This window comes from Gigantopelta aegis, chromosome 10 (genome assembly GCF_016097555.1).
Source record: "Gigantopelta aegis isolate Gae_Host chromosome 10, Gae_host_genome, whole genome shotgun sequence".
Classification (NCBI taxonomy): domain Eukaryota; kingdom Metazoa; phylum Mollusca; class Gastropoda; order Neomphalida; family Peltospiridae; genus Gigantopelta; species Gigantopelta aegis.
The window spans coordinates 56,701,453-56,723,163 of NC_054708.1; the positions used below are offsets into that span (position 1 = coordinate 56,701,453).

General features: G+C 36.0%; 1 protein-coding gene across 10 annotated transcripts in view; it reads right to left on the bottom strand.

The window, feature by feature from the left end:
• Positions 1–9,469: 9,469 nt before the first annotated feature.
• The window catches only part of LOC121383949 (prominin-1-A-like), a 58,611-nt gene continuing 46,369 nt past the window's right edge, over positions 9,470–21,711 (bottom strand). For 3 of the 10 annotated variants that reach the window (XM_041514058.1, XM_041514057.1, XM_041514063.1), the window contains 7 exons: positions 20,986–21,066; positions 20,002–20,070; positions 18,692–18,784; positions 17,562–17,701; positions 11,306–11,324; positions 10,439–10,467; positions 9,470–9,719 (listed from right to left, as the gene is read on the bottom strand). In XM_041514058.1, the coding sequence (XP_041369992.1) occupies positions 9,596–9,719; positions 10,439–10,467; positions 11,306–11,324; positions 17,562–17,701; positions 18,692–18,784; positions 20,002–20,070; positions 20,986–21,066 (555 nt within the window). In that variant the 3' untranslated portion in view covers positions 9,470–9,595. Of the gene's footprint in view, positions 9,720–10,437; positions 10,468–11,291; positions 11,325–17,561; positions 17,702–18,691; positions 18,785–20,001; positions 20,071–20,985; positions 21,067–21,711 lie in introns of those variants that run through there. The other 7 variants (XM_041514061.1, XR_005959312.1, XM_041514060.1 and 4 more) reach the window with 7 other exon arrangements.

Here is a 21,711-nt window from a genome sequence, read left to right on the forward strand (position 1 = left end):
ATAGAAAGAAAATTACGATTGTTTAGAACTGAACAGATTTTTTTTTAAAATTTACATTAGCGAATAAAATGTTCGTTACACAAAGATTGGTTACTATAAAATATGAAGAAAAAAAATTGTTTAAAAGAGCAACTCTAATTTATGTAGCATATCATGTGTTACTAACACGTTCGCTATTGACAAAAATAGGTAGCTGTAAAGAAGGAAGAACGTTTATCCACATTTCTGCAGTTAAATACACAGTTATGGAGCTACCAAATTTTACCGAGGGCTACTAGATTGTGTAACCTGGTACCTTGTACCTGGTGGGCTACCACTGAAATAACTTAAGGTTAAGGCCTGGACTTGTTTATTATGTGAACGGATGTACTTCAAAATGACTTAATTTAGATTATCTGCAGTAAAAGAAATCATAAGCTGTATTTTAATGCTATTTTAAAGTCTTATCTAGAATTAAATTTACTTGTTTACATGGTGACGAATCTTTCATATTTTTTAAAAATTGTATTTGAAAAATCTAATATCGCTATATTTTAATTGGCTTCAATATAAAAATTCCCCTGCGCGTGCTGTAACCTCACCGTGGTGCAGGGGTGTAACATTCTCTTTGAGAATGGCCAATACAGCACAAATTGAAATTTTTAGTAAAAGTCGGTATCTATCTGTGATATTTGAGTCTTGAATTTTTATATTGATGTATGACACCCAATAGCCGATGCATTTTTCGTATTGGGGTGTCGTTAAACATTCACTCATTCATTCATTCAATATAAAAATTGGTTCTGATATGATATTATGAAAGATCCGTTACATTTAATAGGTGGTGGACCTTCGACATCTAAGTCCATTGAAAAACAAAATCAATACATCACCTACACTATTAAAGTTGCGTTCAGTGATAAGCATGTTGCTCATATATTAGAAGTAGTACTCAATATTACTGATTGTTGTTGTTTACCATGGCGTTTCTTTCCAGAACAAATTTTACAATGTGTCTCCAGAGGCGTATCTAGGGGGAGGGGGCAGGGGCCCGACCCCCCTAAATTTTGCGAGTTATAATTTTATTATATATTAATTTTCATTATTTTACGATCCCCTCCAAACATCCTCCAAAATTCCATTGGCATTCCGCCTCATGTCATTGCCCTCCCCTCCCCCCAAATGGATTTTCTGGATCCGCCACTGGTCTCGTAAGTTCATATTCACTAGAAAGCGTCAATTACAGAGGACATCTCATGGAAATTCATTCTATACACTACAACTGTGTTCAAGGATATTCACTTCGATTTCTCAACAGATTTCACATAAAATGTACTTATATTTTCCCAGTTTATAACACATTTTTAAGAGTAACGGACATTTCATATGCATTAAAACACGAAAGGGTAGTCATTTTCAACAACATCTCCAGTGAAAAAGTACTTTGATGATGTTAAGACCTAAATGGATTTATATTCCTCATATGCTGTAAATTATAGTACAATCATAATGTTCTGATTTAGAACACCTTATTTTACTAACATTTTGACAGTGAAATGCACTGGTTAATTGAGAATGAGTGTGTAATCTCATTTTTCCTATTTGGTTTCCCCACAATCTTCGCTGTGTTCCGCCAGAATCTAGTAGTATCACTAGTATCAGGGATACGAGGCTTAAATTGCATGTTTATTTGATGGTGCGTTGTACTTGTTTACAATTAATAAGTTCTGTCAGTAGTGGGTTCGAAAATCTGACCTGAACACATAAAAAGTTCAAATTGCATTGTTTCACAGGTGTTGAAAAATAGTGTGACGTCACAGGTATGGTTTAAGCATAAAACTACCTACAGAAAGCAATACAAAGTTTAGGGGCTGTTTCAATATGTGTTGATGATTGTTTTTCATATGCCTTAATTTTGTACATTTGTATTATACTAGCAACTAAACATAGGCCTAGTTATTTGTTTCATTCATTTTAACTCGATTTCACGCATATATCCAATTAAGGTCCAAGCATGCTGCCTTGTACATACGACTCGTCTAAAGGACATTGGGTTAATAATTAATTGTTAAACAAAGATCGGTGCAGTGGCCTTACACCCTCTGTTGGGCTGTTAAAAACCTGCATGGAAGTCGTTATTGGGGTGCGAACTCTGCATCGACCAGCCTTTAGACCAATGACTCAACCACTATATCACTGAAGCCAGTAAGGCATATTGCACGTGAAATAATAGATATTGAGAATGAAATTGCAATCACAGCAGGTAGCAGGTAGAGTATACGATATGTTTTCTAACACTGCATATTAAAGGGACATTCCTGAGTTTGCTGCAATTTTTAAGATGTTATTGACTAACGGAGAATGTAATTACATATCAAATATATTTTTCTGCATAACATATTAGTGGCTGTATATTAAACATGTTTCTGATCGTTCTAATATTTGTAGTAGGTCAAATTTATTTTATTTTCTGAAATATTTTTTTTTTCGGATGTACCAAATTATTTGAAGACAAAATTCAGTTTAGGCTTCTTACAAATATTAAGACGACCAGAAACTCATTGAATACACAGACACTGATATTCTAAACAAGAAAATATATTTAATATGTAAGTCTAATTGTAGAAATATCTTATTAGTCGGAAACATCTTACAATGCAGGAAACTCAGGAATGTCCCTTTAAAACTGTTTACAATAACACATACATACTTTCTTTGAATTATAATTCACATTAATTTTCGAACACTATTAAAGTTATTCTCATAATGAATATAGAAACTTAAAATAAAAATGTGAGTGTTCCCTTATTTTACATAGCATATTTTCAACGTTGAATTTAAGATTGGTTCACTAATTATATTGCTCTACATTTTTTTAATATGATATTTTGTATTACATACATAGTTGAATACAGAGTTGAATACAGTGGAAAACAAAAACGTTTGCAATTTTTAATGGGTCTTTCACTATATTTCTTGGACTAAAATAATTCTGCTCGGAAATATGTATCATAGGAAGACAGGTTTCAGTGAGCATAATCATTCGATTCTAAATCATAACAATATTATTTATAAACAAACAGTTGTTTTCCAAACAGCTACCTTTTTATTACTATTTCTACTCTTCAAATGAGCACTAAACTGGCCGATATGTAACAAAATTTATCGCACGTGTGTCGAAAACTGCAGAATGCATCACCAGTAAATATTGTTAACTGTTTCGGTGAGTAAAACGTTTAGTGGTATAGCTTACAGCCAAAGCTTTTCAACGCAAAACTTGTCAGTGTTTTATCAAACCATGTATGTTGTTCAGGTATTTAGGTACTTATAATAATTTATTAAAATGATTTAAATATTTTAAAGCAAATTACAAAAGGGAGTCTTCGAGAACCAATGTTAACAGATAATATTTGTGGAAAACGAATATAACATTCTGATATCTTGCAACCGTGTTATAAGTTTAGAAAATAAATGGTTATAATGGTTAAATTGTTTAATTAAAAATATAAGTTGCACTCGAGTTTTAATAAATATATAAACAGACATCCAGAAAAAATATTTACGTTAAAACATATAAGGACCATATATGTTTGGCAAGTATCTGTGAACAGAATTGTGCTATCAGACGCCGTCACAAGCACGTGACTTCATCAATAACTGTAGTCCATCCCATCATCCTACAAAAATGGTTTGTAAATAATTTAAGTTTGGTTTGACGTAAGAAGAAAAGTAAATGTGTTTTGAAAATATCAAAATAAAAAACCAAATACAATTTTTGTATGCAATTTAGAAAACAATCGGCTCAAAAAATAAATAATTTGTTTTAATTCCATAGTATAAAAAAGGCGTTCCCTGTTGGATGGACTATAGATATCAGTACAGCTGAGAACAGACAAAATTAGTTTTTAAAAATTAAGTTTTCTTTCAAATTACAGTCTTTGAAAATTGTAAAAAGGTAAGCCAATTAAGAAATATGCCATGTTTATAAGTTCAATCTAGCTTTCTGTTTCTTTGCTCGTTTTAATCTTATTTTTATGAACATTTCTGTGAATATGACCGACTCGACTCGGGGCACAAGAACATAGACAGGGTATAAAAATCCATAAACCCCTAGTGATGCTTCTACAACTTATATTAGTTTTCGCACATGCTGGTTCATGTAATGGGGGTCGGCCTTGGTTGATTGTCCCTATATGAAATTAACCAAAACAGTTACGTGTTATTATTATTATTATTATTATTATTATTATTATTATTATATTTACATTTACATATACGCATATATACATACATACATACATAAATACATACATACATACATGTGTATTTGGCTGTTTCTTCTCTTTTTTCTTTTTTGGTCAAATATATTTTCCAAATATTTTTATTATAAAATACATATTTTTTAAAGCAAAATGCATGCTTGTCATTTCTACCTTCTTTGTATTGCCGTTTTCATAAAAGATTATTCTGGAAGTTGAATGCTTGCAGAATCCACGTTAACCATACACGTAGAAATGTTTACAATTACAACCCCAGCATCTGATGATAATTTAACTCAACATATTGTGGATTCAACGAACACAACCACCGATATAGCAGCATCTACCTCGCCAACAACAGACGTCTGCAACATCTCCTTTCTTGTCTTCGTCGACAGGTGTTGATAGAACTACAAGATTAGCTAAACGAAGAATTTATTTTTATTACAAAGGCATGTATAGTATACATTGCCTGCTTCTGGACATGCAAGTCCATGCAATCTAACAATTAGTCTAACAAGTGCCTAACAGCAAAGTGTGCTATAATAAGAATTACACCTAGTTTCAAGTTTATGTGATTAATGTGATGTAACTAATTACATGGCTATATTACTATTCTTGGTTAGTGGTAATCCGCCACAATAGGAAGAGAAATGAGCTCGAGGAATTGTTAAAGACACAATTTCCGACTATGTCGACTTGTTTTTTCGTCACTCGTATGACGGCCATTCTGCAGAACGCCACGGTTGTTCGCGTTTGGTCTCTACATGTCCGAGCCTGTCCTAGCAGCACTGTCCTTGACCACCCCACTCTAAGAAGAAATAGGAAGCGGGGTCGGCCCCTACTACTCTTTTCTAGACTTTACTTTGCTTTATAGTGATACCATCTCGTATCCTCCGAAGTCGGGCCCGTCCGCACCGCTATACCAACCCATGACGACTGGACTATACCCGTCTGATATTCTCGTTCAGACGGATCCGGCTTCTCAAGATCTGTATTTCAGCACAACACTACACCTTCAACGTCTAATGACTGTCAATATAGGGGTTTTCTTGACGGGATGCAACCCATCTTGTCCCTATAAGCTGTGCACCCACACGGCCTTAATGAGGTCACCCACGTGGACATATAGATTGGACTTTAAACTTTTAGACCGTTCAAAATTTTATGTCGAAATTACTTTCTTTTCTAATATTATTAAATAGTCTGATCCTCTCTTCTTTCTCTTATTTATTTTGGACTGTCCTTCTAAAATGCTCCAAATTATATAAATATTCGGCCGAGCAGTCAATTATTTTCATTTTTGGCTTGTAACGTTTTATTATTATTATTTTTTAAAAATTCGATTAACTTTTATACTAATTGCTATTTTCAAAATTCTGCCCATTTTCAACTCTACCCCCGCCCCCACCCCCCTCATCCCGAGTCAGGCCACCGATCTTATCGGAGGCAGGACTCGGGATGGACGTGTTCGAAACCATAGTGGTATATGGGCATGTTAAACTAAATATCTACCTATTGTGTGTCATTTACAATCCATCTGGAACTTTTATAAAGACCACGCTGATCAGAAATGCATTGCACTTGCCACAAGTTATAATTTAAGCAAGCCACCATTAGAGCACATTGATTTATTCATCATCAGGTTTTGGATGTCAAACATTTGGTAATTTTGACATATAGTTTTAGAGATGAATCCCTCTACGTTTTCCCATTAGTAGCAAGGGATCTTTTGTATGCACTATCCCTCTAATAGGACAACACATACCACGGCCGTCAATATACCAGCTAGAACTAGCACTAGCTAGAACGAGAAATATCCCAACAGGCCGACCGACGGGGATCGATCTGACCGTGCATCAGGTGAGTGCGTTACTACTGGGCTACGTCTCGCACCTTAAACGGTAAACAAAATGTAACCGTAAATATAGGCGAAACACTTATATACGGTGCATTAAAATGTTTGTAAATAGGAGGCCACGTATCATCAATAGCCTAATGATAGTTTTTTGCCTGTGCCCCCTCTAAGACGCATGATGAAGTGAACCGTAATCTGATAGAGAACAGACGAGGAACACAACAATGTGTTTTTTCCGCTCGCGGGATTTAAGTTTATAGGATCGGGGTAGCAGATTAATTATATCATAGCTTTGCATAAACATCTCCAGATCTCTGAAAATATATGACTTTTCATTTTACAATAGCCGCCATCTTGATTTTGAAAATGACCTTTATATCTGCTAGTTACATAGTGTGATGCACCAACAAGAATATAATTGTTTTTAAATTTAAAAAAAAAATACGTTTTCTATTTTAGATTAGTATTAACTGTAATTTAGCAACATCAGCGGCTAATGATACTAAATACTTTTTTTTCTTCAAAACCATCATTTTTAATCTATACTGTCTTGTTTGTTATAACATAGAAACACTGTTTATCTCCAATTTTCATCCTCCATATCTCAGACATGTTGTTACTCAAATGCTTTTGAAAAACCTGTGATAATCCAGATAGCACAAGCAATCCTAGACCAATGCATTCCAATAACGTGGTGTTGTTTTCTTCTCACTAGTTCCAGAGGTAAGAAACACAGTTGGGTCAACCAAGTGTCAGTGTTCGTGTGTGATGAACAAGACGCGAAAACAACAACAGGACTACGTCAAGCAGATCGCCCATAAAATGGTCGTATTCAGCTTTCAAACGGAAATACACGACCGCGTTCGATCCAAGAATCTCGGCAGCGGCCGTTGGTGGCATTGGTATCGCCATCCTCATTATCTTCTTGTTGACGTTTGTCGTTTTAGACTTGCAGAATTTCGCCGACATAATCATCAGAATATTCAAAACTGACCACGGAAAGGGTAGAGTCAGTGCCTGACCTAATTAGTACCAGTGAGAGACACACGTGGAATTATCAGAGAGAGAAACCCTTTGGTCGTCAAAGAGAAAATCCCTTGAATCATTAAGAGAAAAACCAGGGACTCACCAGTAAAGTGAGCAAAGCATTACTCAAATTCTGCCGTTACAGAGATTAAAATCGAAACTTGAAATTGTACTCTCCCATTTCGATGCTCATTCACCAACAGGATATGTCATGGTATGCACCAGCTGAATATAAGACATTTCCTAATTATCTAACTTCAGCATTTCGTTCGGTAGTTCAATTTCATAGATAGACAGTCTGGACGGAACTGAAGATAAATAATTAATCATAAATTAATCATAATTATGACGTTATTGCTCAACAGTTGTATCCAGTATATCGCCGGTCATCATTATCACGAGATGTGTAATCTTCCCCATTAAATATAATGAAATGCATTGGAGATTTGTAATCTTCCCCATGAAATATAATGAAATGCATGGGAAATGCTCCAGTCAGAGTTGTAGTTGTAAAAAGGATACGAGAAGAAACAAAATATATATTTAACTGATGTTGTATAACTTGTCGATTTGTTTTTTTGTGGGCAACAAATAATCTTAAAATTGCATGTCGGGGTTAGGGTTATTGCGTGTATTACACCAGCATCACACACGTGATAGCAATAGCAACTGAACATGTATGATGTGTTTTCAAAGTAGTAAAGTATATATAGGTGACGTCTTTTCCAACTTTCGCCAATTTCTTTCTGTATAATATTGTCCTGTCCAGTCACTTATATGTGTGCTTTAATTGTATCAATAAGATGACACTTCATATGTTTAAAGGGACTGTCCTGAGTTTGCAGCTATTGTAAGATGTTTGCGAGAACAGAGCCTTGTTGGCGACAACTATTTCATGCTAAATACATTTTCTTGTTTAGAATACCAGTGCCTGTATATCGAATGCGTTTGCCGTCGTATACTAATGTTTGTAGCACTCAGTTTTAACTTTAATTCGTGATATATATTTTTTTGTACGTACGAAATTATTGGGAGGTAAAATCTGGTTTGGGCTACTACAAGCATTAGGACAACAACAAACATCTTGTAAATACAGACACTGATATTCTAAATAAGAAAATGTATTTAATCTGTATGTTACGTCATCAAAAGGCTCTATTGGTCGGAAACAGTTTACAATGGCTGTAAACTAAACACTGTCCCTTTAATATATCCCAAAAGCTACACTGAGTTTTATTCTGCTATATGATGAACTCGTCTTGAAGCTCCCAGTCAAAAAATTCATACATTGATGCTCTATAAAGAAGTATAGAAATAATAAGGGAACACATGCAAGCACGTGATATTATAGACATTTAATTCATTACTATATGTAGCATAGTAATATCTGTATAAAATCCAAAGCTGTGCGTTTCACTGAATGTCTGTGATATGGGATTGAATATCAGTAACATCGTTAGCTTCCTGGGCCCCGTTCCTCGAAAGAATTGTAGCTAAGGTTAATTGTAGTGACTTAAGGTGCGTTTTACAACTGGCATCGTAAACGTTACAGCCGTTCCACAAAGCAACCTTACTGTAGTCGTAAGTGCCCCTTTAATGATTAAGATCCTCTTTGCGCAGAAATGCGAATTAGTTAAATAATAAATTGCTTACCGACGTTTTGGAACATCTTGGATGTATTCCTTGAATCGGACATCCATGAAGTAACTTTGTCAGTTTATTTGCTAAGCGATAATTGCCGAATGCATAAGACATGTGAGTTATCTCCCGTATTTTCATGTGAAGGTCGTATGGCCTAGAATGTTTTTCATCCAACGCAGTTTCATAAAAGGTATTTGATATATTAGATCCATTTTTACACAAAAAGTTAGTATCCTTCTTAGAAAATGATCAACTCATCATTTAACTGCCATTTGACAGCTACGTTAGTGGCTTACAACTGCCTCGTACCTATTATAAATTTCCACAGTAATTTACGACGATAGTAAGCTACGCCGCATGGTAGAACGGGCAGGCGATCGTACAACAAAATTAAGGTCGCGATGGTAGGTACAATGTATTTACAGCGATAGTAGTGCTAACATCGCTTCGTGGAACGGGAGCCCTGATGCTATGGATGAGAGTTTTCGTTTCAGTCACTAGTTGATGTTATTGTGTATTTTTACGATCCCTTATTTCTTTCCATCAGCCCATCGGGTTCCAGCTCTGTGTGTCAAATGATAAATACATATGATAACACACTACGATGATACTTTATTTGGCTATGGCCACCTATATTAGAAGTGATATACAAATTCATCGTGTGTTTTAAATTCAAATATTGTCCCTTCAAACGCATGAATGCTGATTAAAAAAATAACACTTTATTTACAAATCATATCTTCATAAATGGAAATTACAAAATAAAATATGGCAGAGATAACAAACATATAATATATTGAAACGTCTAGCATGAAATATAAAAATGCACACATCAAACAGAAGTATCTGTTTTAGATGGAGTTAAATGAGTTAAGTCATTTGTACGGATGGTTTCTCGAATATAACAAATCACGCCTTGTGCGTCTCTGGTCCCTGCAATTAGGGTAAGATGCTGCCTGAAACAGAAGTTGAAAAATAAAGCTGACAATAGAATTCACAAATTATATAACGTAATGATAAGAACTATTGCAGTAAACTGAAACTTTAAAAAATATTTCTTTATCCGTCTGCCGCCTTTCATTTCCTTATTCTGAACAACGTCTTATTTCTTCCCGATCTTGCAGCTCCTCCTATCTTTCAACTTTATTTCGCTGTCCACTACCAAGATAGGTGTTTGTTTCTTGTGGCCATCCGTAGCACACATCTGACACTTCCCATCATGTTTAGCTGTCGGCTTAGTCTGACCACTTCAAAGAGTGTTCAGGGCTTACTACTAGAATACTTAAGAGGTACTTGTAAGCACTTACTATACTTTATTAGTGGCAGAGGAAAAGGGTGTCAGTTGGTTTCAGGGAATTGCACAACGACTGCATTCGTGGAGGGAGTTGAGACATACAAGTGGTGGTGTGGATAATAGCTCAGAACAAAATATGATCTATCATCTATGCAGAAAGTTAAAACTTGTTCTCTGTACGAAACAGACTTTTTTAAAACAGAAAACAGTTAAAACAAATTCAATATTTGTGCTATATTTAATATATTCGACATATCCGCTAACGAAAAATAATAATATGATTATTACCCCTACTCACATCCTATATCTACATCACGTATAACTACTGCTATTGTTGCAATTATCAGTAGAATTGTAATCGTGTATACTTTGTTGACGTACCTTGTAAATCTTGATGTTCTACTTTGTTGCTGAAAAAAAACGTATCATTACAATTATTCTCAAACATGGCTCAGCATTTCGTAAAAACCCTAAAACACAAGCAGCATCAGTCAGTGTAGTTCCATAATTCACGTGTCGTAATATTAAGCAGCCAGTTGCGTATGCGAGTGCGTGTGTGATTGCATTGATCTTGTAGTCGTGTCATAGTTTTGTCAACATATTTCTTGACCTGTTTCTTGGAAAACATAATATGAATTTGAATGTGATACATTTTGTTTTCGTAGTTTATATTTTAATTCATATAATAATTTCTGAAAGAGCAGCATTTACCAAGTATATATATTTAATAGTTAAGACAACTATCTTTAAAAAGAATGAATGAATGAATGAATTAATGAATTAATTAATTAATTAATGGATGAATGAATGAATATTTAACGACAACCCAGCACGAACAATACACCGGCAATTGGGTGTCAAACTATGGTAAATGCAAACAAATAATGTAATGATCAACATAATATAAAAATTCAAGAGTCAAATAAAAACAGTGTAATGATCTGTGCAAAAATACAAATATTACTTATAAGTAATATTAAAAATTAGAATAAAAGTCAGTATCACGTAAAAATTACAATAAAATGTTTGGATGGAATTGGTAAAAAAGAGCCAATAACAGGCACGGATCCAGAATTTTGTGCAGGGGTTGGGTTCATATGCAACTAATTAAATAAACAAATATTTGAGAGTGCCATTAAAATAAGTCAAACAAATTGATGTTCTGAGAAAGGGGAATCCGGACCCTCTCGACCCCACTGGATCCGTGCCTGAATTGGTAAATGAGAACACTCACGCAAATGGTTTTACCTTAGAAGAATTGACAGACCTGAAAACAATTATATCAGTGTCAAATATCAATCACGTGGATGTGAAAATGAAAAACAAAGTGAAATCATATCAAGAAATGTTTTATCTGTAGAAAGCAGCTACAACAGACACGAACGAAGAGAGTGATATGTGGAAGGTTGATAATCAAGAAATGTTTTATCTGTAGATCCAGCATCGGCGGTGTCGTGGTTAAGCCATCGAATATAAGGCTGGTAGGTACAGGGTTTGCAGCCTGGTACCGACTCTCACCCAGAGCGAGTTTTAACGACTCAGTGGGTAGGTGTAAGACCACTACACCCTCTTCTCTCTCACTAACCACTAACCACTAACTCACTGTCCTGGTCAGACAGACCAGACAGCTGTGGTGTTAGTCCAGGGCCGCGTGCTTTAAACTTAATTGGATATAAGCATCTGTGATGTTTGACCAGGAGACTAGGTTAGTGGTTAGTTGTTAGTGATAGAGAAGAGGGTGTAGTAGTCTTATACCTACCTACTGAGTTGTTAAAACTCACTCTGGGTGGGAGCCGGTACCGAGCTGCGAACCCTGTACCTACCAATCTTATGTTCGATGGCTAAACCACGACACCACCGAGACCGGTAATTAATGATTGTGTGTTGGAATAATTATCTGTCCTAACTTGTTTCCTTAGAATTCTACAGTACGTTAGACATGGTTCACCTACTCAGCCAAATATTAAAATCTACAGTCGAATCTAATGTTCATTTGGTGTCCGTCAGTTAATGATTTCTACAACAGTGTCATTAGGTACGAAACTATTATAAATCATTAATAAGCAGCCAAAGCTTGTGGGCAAAAACAAATTTGAATATAATTTTCACAAAACTTGGGGAAATGCAGTTAATCATATAAATTTCTAGTTTGATATACTGTTAGATTACATGAAAAGTGGCAATCCCTATATGATTTGTATCTCCTTGTGTGGCTGATTTAAACCAGTGATATATATTTAGGATTTTTCATTGTTTGAAATATGAAACATTGTTTTATTCAAATTTAGTTACAACCCTGCAATGACCGATTCACTATACAGTATATCATACTTTAATGCAGTGTTGCTAAAATGTATTGATGTGAAATGAAGTTCAAATGAGCGTTTAGTGAGTAACAGGCTTTCCAGCACACCCTTATGGAAAAGTTGGACAAATGAAGAAATGAAAATATAGAAAAAATAGACCAAAAATAAGGAAAGTAGAAGGAAAAAATAGGACAAAGGTAGAATTGAAACGGTACGTAATAGCATGCTCATATTGGGTCAATGAAAGTGTAAAATCCAAAACGAGGTATTATTGAGAACATTTTTCATGTGGTGCTTAGTTTATACGGTAACCTGTATTTTGTGTTCCATCCAAAATAACATATTTGAAATTGTTATACACTGTGTATATATATATATTTATATGTACAGTCATGTTGATGCACCTAGCTTGCAGCAGACTAAATCAGATTGACACGATTCATTTAAATTTTCATAATGTATTATAAAAGTGATACATACAAATTATACATTGGAAAAATGGTTAGCGTCTGAATATCTGAAGAAATCATAAACAGCTAACAAAACAATTTACAAATTATACTGAAATTGTAGCCTGTTACTAGCCCTTATTTTTTTAGATACAATATATTTCAGTTACATAAACGTAATAGAAAAATATCATCTGTTAACTATTTTTCATATTCGGCTAAAACAGAAAGCATATTAATGTAAAATATATAAAGTAATGGAAATAGCTGCAAGCAGTGCTATCATTGTACGGCAGCAAATTAGCATTGTAACACTCTTGATAACTGACTGCAGTGCTACAAAGATTTTGTTTACTATATAGCCTTTTCGTGTGTTCAAATAATGTTTTACATAACCACATATCGTCTGGGTCTTCTTTATGTAAATTTAGGTGGAAAATTATAAATATTGTGAAATTTGACACCAACTGCTTATAAGGAGTGATGTGGATATTTTGAGGCTTAAATTCCACAAAAACAGCACAGAAAAATGAGAAGCAAAAACACAAAAATTAATGTGAGATCAAGACAATAACTCAAAACTCATGTACAGGATCAAACTAGTAGTGCTACAACTCCAGTAATCAGCAGACAGCTTCACCTGACTATTGAAGGAGAAACACTACTTCCACATGGTAACGGTAATATGTGAGTGCCAGAAATTAAATTTTCTCTCACATTGGTGTAAATTTAAAATGTTGAGATTATATGGTGCCGCAAATGGGGAGATATATATAAATCCCATAACTATTGACTTTTATAATAATGCAATGTGTATATTTGATCAGCAAGTTGCGGCATTTTAAAATAAAAAATTAGGAAAATCTAGGTATTTTGAAGAAAAGGTAGGAAAAATAGGATAAAAACCATAGGAAAACTAGGATCACTAGACAGCCTGGGGCAACAATTAAGACATAAAATCTAGCTGTGGTCTTCAGATGCACGCACACACATACATACACACAAACATATAAATAGTAGGTTTAGTTTTACAATAAATTTAATCTTTGACCAGAAATTTGTTCTGCAGTCTTAAGGGCCTGTCACACACTACCGATGTACCTCGCCGGGACTAAACCGGAGCACACAATTAACAACGGCGAGAAAATCGGCAGAGCCCCGTCGAGAAAGCACTTGAAAAATCACAGTTGGCCGTAGCAATACCGATGTAGTACCGGCGTTCCCGTTGTTCTACCGTTGTCCTACCGATGTAAGAGCCGATGTGCTACCGAATACCACTTTTCTGTCCCTTAATGTTACCGATGCGCCGCCGATGTTATACCGAGGCGCTGCCGTTGTACTGCCGATGAACTACCGAAGTGCTACCGATGTGATACCGAAGTGTCGCCACGGCTACGTGACCAATCTGAATAAATATGGGCCCCGCTTGGAGAACCTCACCATTCCTGCCGTTGACGCCGAGCTGACAACAGTGACTAATACTACTACAACTACTACGTTCAGGTCATGCCATCCAAGTGGAAGGGACCTGCTAAGTCACCTCCTAAGAAGAAAGCGAAGCCGGCTCCCAAGTCTCCCAAGGGCCGACGAGGTCGTGGCAAGAACACTTCACCAACACCCCAAGCCCCTGGTCCCCTGGCTAACGCTGCTGCTGATGAACCAGATGAACCTGCCCCAAGATCGCCTAGTCCTCCTCATGACTCCTCCCGTGAACCTTCTCCTGAGTCCCGGTCCTCCTCAGTGGCCTCCCAATCTTCAGCGGGCTCCAACGCCTCAGTGACCTCCACCGCCGCCTCCACCTCTACAGTTGCTTCCGTCTCCTCCAAGGCCAAGAGGAAGGCAGGCACTCAAAAGAACACTAGCAGCCTGACACTCCAGGAGGAGAACCAGATGGTGGACTGGCTGGAGGACAACCCCATCCTGTGGAACACACTCATGATGGACTACAAGTGCCGGGACAAGAAGAAGAAGCTGTGGGAGGACCAGGCTGCCCTCATGGGAAAGTCGTACGAGACCATTTTCACCTGGTACACCTCTGCCCGTGACACACACACCAAGCTCCTCAAGACCAAGAGTGGCTCTGGTGCGCAACGCTTGACTGAAATGGAGTCCTGGCTTCTGGAGCGGTTCAAGTTCTGGAAGGTGGACCAGCGCACCAAGGCTGCGCCCATGAAAAGTGTAAGTATACTACAATTTTAATTCAATATCATGACAGTGACATATTTTTTGCATTCATTTTAGTTCTGATTTTCAACATTTTATGACAATCAAATGTCCATTATTGCATTAATGTTTGCATTCATTTTAATTATGATTTTCTACATTTGTCTTTGCAGTTGAAGGCTACCACTGAGGCTCATGCTGGTGACCTCAAAGCTGCTGAGGCTGCCTGTGCTGAGGTTGGAGCTGCCACCGTGGGGCTGGACACCCCTACCCCTACCTCTTCACGCAAGCAGCGGCGTCCCCAGGAAGACCCGGACACCCCCCTCCTCTCCGCCCTATAGGAGAGCGTCCAGCAGTTGGAGCACGGCTATTTGATAATCGTGTAGCCACAGGTCCGCCATCCTCGGTGACAAATGAAGGAATGACGGGCTGGTAGTCTGTGCCCCTATTTATATGCAAAATGCACAACGGTAGCAGTACGGTAGTACTATGGTATTAGTACGGTAGTAGTACGGTATCACATCGCTAAGAACGGTAGTACATCGGCAGGACTACGGTATCACATCTGTACCAGTACGGTACACATTGAGGCCACCGGAGAGCCGCCGATCCATTACGGGACGCTACAGGTGCTCTACCGACATTAACGAAGCCATACCGGAGTACTGCCGTTGTACTGCCGTTGTAGTCCCGTTGCTCGCTCCGGCAGCGCAACGGCAGAAATGTTTTAGCATGTTCAAAACTATACCGTCGCCTGCCGTTGCTAATTTTTTCGCCGATGTTCTGACGATGTCCTGACGATGTCCTGACGATGTACTACCGTTCTTAGCGACGTGATACCGTTGCGCTGCAGTACTAGTACCGATCCTCGAAAATCGCCAAATTTGTGCTCCGGTATAGCTCCGGCGAGCCAAATCGGCTAGGTGTGACAGGCCTTTTAGTTCAGCTTTACTCACTCCTCGATGGCTTGATGACTGCTGTTTTATCTAAGTTACTTTATTTGTATGTCCTTTTCTTATATAGACTTAAGAATATTATTTATTATTTTAGTTACAGCTTTAACTCTGTTTTTGCTAGTGATTTTATGTGCGTGTTTTTTATTGTTGTCGACAGATTTTTCTGATGAAGCCTGGACAGGCGAATATTTGAATTAAAGAGGGATATATGACATTTCAGTGAGGCTTCTGACTTTTTCTTTTTCAAAAATATATATTATCTTAAAGGGACATTCCTGAGTTTGCTGCAATTTTAAAGATGTTATCGACTAACAGAGATTTTTTAACTATTGTAATTACATATCAAATATATTTTTCTGCATAAAATATTAGTGGCTGTATATTAAACGTGTTTCTGGTCGTTCTAATATTTGTACTAGGATAAATTCCTTTTATTTCCTAAAATATAATTTTTTAGTACGTACGAATTTTTTTGAAGAGAAAATCCAGTTTGGGCTTCTTACAAATATTAAGACGACCAGAAACATATTGAATATACAGACACTGATATCCTAAACAAGAAAATATATTTAATATGTAAGTTTAATCGCAGAAATATTTTATTAATCGGAAACATCTTACAATGAAGCAAACTCAGGAATGTCCTTTTAAGCCCCCTTGCTACTTTGCAAGAGCGGTGTCAGCAACACAGAAGGATTTTCTATCCGTATGCATATATATATGCGTGTGTGTTACAACTTTAATCCAAAAGGCAATTCTTGCTAATAATACAGTATGTTACACTGATATTATAGCAGGAATGCAATATTAGTAGATGCATAAACCATACATACTAGTAGATATATCGAGTGATTAAACACGTCCCTCAGTTTAATGCAGATAAAGTATACAATGTAGACCAATGAAATTCTAAATAAGACCAGTTTATTTTGTAGTGTGTTTGTGATAGACATTTTATTGTGATATATTTCTTACTTTTAAAATGGTGCATGAAAGGAAATTAATATGCAAAAATACCATTGAGAAGTTTCACAAATGCTGTGTGTGTACGTCTGGACCAATGGGATTTCGTTATGTTGTAATTAAAGTAATGGCAATTTAATTATATACCAAACAATAGAAATATTTTTATTCTAGGATAAAACGTATGTCCTTACGTATTCGAAAAAACATCCCCCCCCCCCCCCCCCCCCCCCCCCCCCCGTATGGATGATTAAAAATTGGAGTATCTACCCTAGAAAGTCGTTGGCGGTCTTGCGAACACGTTCACCGGTAGAAGTGCTTACAGTGGAAACACTCGAAACAAACAAAACACTCGAAGAAATAAAGAAGTTTTATCTCATTCTAACAATAAATTCCATGGGCCTTTGGAAACGAAAATTGTTATGCTAGTCGACAATCGTCTTTAATACGTACTGTAAACGTTGAGTAGGCATTTTTGACATTCCGTTTTGTATCATACTCCATTTTAAATTTAAGCAATTTATCAAGATGGGCATACTGCCATTAATACACTCGTTTTGTGCAAAAGTTAAATGTTCTGCCTTGCATACGTTTTTTCGCTATTCAGCTACATAATGTGGGACTTTTTTATTTTTAATCACTCAATATATGACATAATAATACATACATCGACCTTTCTCCAGGTCTCGTAGTAGTAAACTCGTCCACATATTTCATCCGTCTCAAGTGCTTTGCAAGTTTCACGGAGAATACCAAAGATGGTAAACCAAAGAAAATCGTCCAACCTAGAGCCAACCAGAAGCCATTCTGTTGTGAATAATAATCACGTGATCAGGGGTTGTTATAATAATAATAAAACAGGTACATATAAACATAACTACTGTTCATTCTTTTTATAACGATTAATCTAATACAATTTATAGAAACACATTTGCATGGATTAGAAAGACTGAGATTTTGAAGAATTACAATTGGAATGTTCTGCACTAATGTACCGTGTTTCTTTACACACCTCAATGTGTGTTTAAATCTTCAGAACTGTTTTAAAATATATGCGCAAAATAGTAGTTTATGGGCGTATGAGAATATATTATACTCCAAATGAAAGAACCGAAACACCCAGCTTTATCGGACAGTATCCAATATCCAGAGTCAGAAATAAACACGAGAAGCAATAAAACACCCATTATAATTTTCAGTTGTCACGAGCTTCAGCAAGTTGCAATGAAAACTATTTTAAGACGGACATAAACACAATATGAAATGGTGAGCGAATTTAATATCCTATTTAGTACCCATAATATATCTTAATTTATATTACGCAACTCGTTTGGTTTACCTTCTACTTCATGTAAGGTTGTAGTGCACCAATCGAAGTGGGACATATCACTTTGATATGTACGAAGATATTTTTAACCATATGGGTAATAATTTCAGTTTTGTAGGACTGCTCGTTCGATAGTATGGTGGTATAGTTACATAAGCATATGAGGCAGGGGGCGGGGGCCAACTGTCCCCCTAATCCTGGAACAAAACCAAAATTCGAGCAAAAATGCTCATCTGAGACCTTTTTACCATGTATTTCCATCATTTTACCATCACAATTATTTGTAATCAATGGAAAAATGCGTAGTGATTCGTTTGCAACCCTATATAACTGTTTGGTAGCAATGCTAATATGAATAAATGTTTTCTTCGTTTAATTCAGGCAAAAACCAGATTGCCCCTCTAGAAAAATGGGAGCCTGTACGCCTATGTATAGTTATTTGGGTATATTTGACAGTACGACAAACTCACCAGAGGATCCACGATTCCGTGACACACTGTTTCCAGGGCCAGGACATTGTACACAGACCAGATTGGTCGACAGTTACCCAGGTCAGTATGCAGCTGGGGAATATTTAAAAACACAAAGTGTCATGGTTTGGTTAAGACAGATTTTAACATTACATGGCATGATGTATGACTATCTAATTACATATGATGCATTGTTACGTTTAACGTATTTATCGTAAGCTACTAACAAATTTCTTGGTTTGAAAAGTGTGTTTGCTTGATAAAGGAATTATTTTTTATACCTGCAAACTGAACATGTGAACATGCAAACTGACTAACAAATCATCTCAGTAATCAAACATCTAGCTAACATAATGCATTGAAGTATGCGGGTTAATTAAATAAATTTGATTAACATTGTGCACAAATTAATTCAACAAATTCAACAAAATCGAACTTAGATTATGTGGAGCCATTTAAGATATTGCCACATTCCTCGTTACTGAGCATTGGCATTTAATTTAATTATTCACTCATTTATAGTTATGTTCGCGCTTATATACAATTACGGTTCAAGCACGCTGTCCCGGGCACACACCTCAGCTATCTGGACTTTCTGTCCAGGAGAGGTTTAGTGGTTAGTGAGAGACATGTTTTTGTTTTGACACGATTGGAGCACATTGGTTAATTGATCATCGGCTATTGGATGTCGAACATTTGGTAATTCTGACACGTAGTCATCGGAGGAAACACGCTACATTTTCCCTAATGCAGCAAGAGATCTGTTATATGCAGTTTCCCACAGACAGGAAAGCACATACCACGGCCTTTGTCCAGTTGTGGTGCATAGTCTGGAACAAGAAAAAACCGACCTACCGAAGTGGTTCGATCCAGCGACGCAAACACCTCAAGCGAGCACTCAACCGACTGAGCTAGATCTGCCCCCTAGTGAGAGAGAAGTCTGTGTAGTGGCTTTACACCTAATCATTGAGTCGCTAAACTCACTCTGGGCGGAAGCCGGTAGCGAGGGACGAAGCCAGTACCTAGCAGCATTATGTCCGATGGCTTAATCACTACACCACAGACGCCGATATTTAATCCGTTCATGTACCATTTAAAATAACTCACATGCTAAGGGGAGTTACAAATCACTCTCGTTGAAGTAGTAACGGGGATCCAGAATGATAGCTCTGCTCACACAGCGAGGTCTAACTCGGACTGTGTTATCTGGTTTGTCATAAAATATTTCTTTACTGACAATAATGTGCAGGATGGTTATTACATAGTTTTTTTTTTTTTATTATATACATTTTAGAATTTGTATAACTTACGTGATGCATGGTGTCATTAATAAACGATTCGAAGATTTCAAAGATGTGCCTGGTAAACAAATCAACAGACTGGAAAAAGCAGACAACACATTTTATCTTATTCTGCAGATATAAGGACTGTTCGTATACAGTGTTGCTAACTCTTAAAGCAAATTAAAACACAATAGTAGCTTAAAACATATTTTATTGTCGTGTTAGGGGAAAAAATAAACTTAGTAAATACATGTATTGTTTTTATAACAACTAAGATTTCATATTTAATTCTTCAAGTTGAACCGGTTTATTAATTCTTTTAAAATAAAAGTGTTATGCAATTTAAAGAATTTTCAAAATCGTATTTAAATTTACCATGGTCAATATATGTTTACTGTGCAATTGTCATATATCTTAGTTTCTATGCCGATGAGATTAAAATAGTTGCTAATCAGAAATATATTAATTGAAAAAAAAAAGTGGAGAATACTTTTTGTTCAAATTATCAAGACCCTAAACCATGTTTTACTCAATAATATATTCGGTTTTATCAAATGACACCAAGAGGTTACACTACAATACGTAAATTTTGGGGTGTAATTAAGAATGGTTTTAAAATATATATTCTTATTTATCATTTAAAATGAAAATGTCTACACAAGGCCACTAAATACCAAACATGTCTGAAATATTTTCGTTAAATAGTTTTGTGTGACTCTTTTATACACGTAACTCAAATCAATTTTGCACGGTTCGACAGTATTTAAACATGAACATACATGAAGTGGCGAGGCAGTATAACGACAGTTGAACCAAATATATATACTTAGTAACTAGAACACACACGTGTGTGACATTATTCACATTAAATACTAGTATACTGTACAAATCTGAAAGATGGCCTATGTTCTAATAATAACAAGTGACATTATGTAATGTACATAAGCAAAATACGATGTGCTTCTTTCCCTTAAATTTTCCATATTCGTTAAATGTACAATGTGTACTCACTGCCTTGATGTATTTCCCTGCCTTTTTGGGCAAATCTGTGTCCAGCTTTGTTAATTTCGCGGTCAGGTCATTCAGTCCTTTCTGTAAGCAATGAACTATGCGATATCAGTTTAACTGATACAAATTAAGATCGATTATGGGTAATAAATTGATATATGATATCATTTAAACTGTTTAGGTTTAAACTGTTTATGAATTCCTATGGAATATACACGTTTCTTTCGCATGATCAAGTACTGGTTTAAATTACTTACAACAAACAACTGTATTTTAAAAGAAGCATATTCTGTACTTTATAATCTGTCTGAAGACAATGCAATAAAAACATTTAATTGGGTGACGTTTTTGAAGAATAAGATTGTGCTATTAGGGTTTCGTAATTTGTGGATACGTCGGTCACATGAAAACGATAAAGTCTTGTTGTCATTAATTGAAACACGTATTTTTGATCAGGTGAAGCAAATTTTATGGAGTATGTTACCAAAATGTATTTTATATAAATATATTGTTGATCATTTATGTTTGCAGTACTATTTACAAAAATATATTCCTAATTGTAATCGTATACTCTTGACAAAACTTAGATTATCAGCCCTCTTGTTAGCGATAGAAACGAGAAGGTACAGTAACAAAGAAAGACAGGAACAAATTTGCTTATATTGTAATTTAAACAAAGTTGAAGACGAATTTCATTTTTTATTAGAATGTCCTAGTTATGATCACATT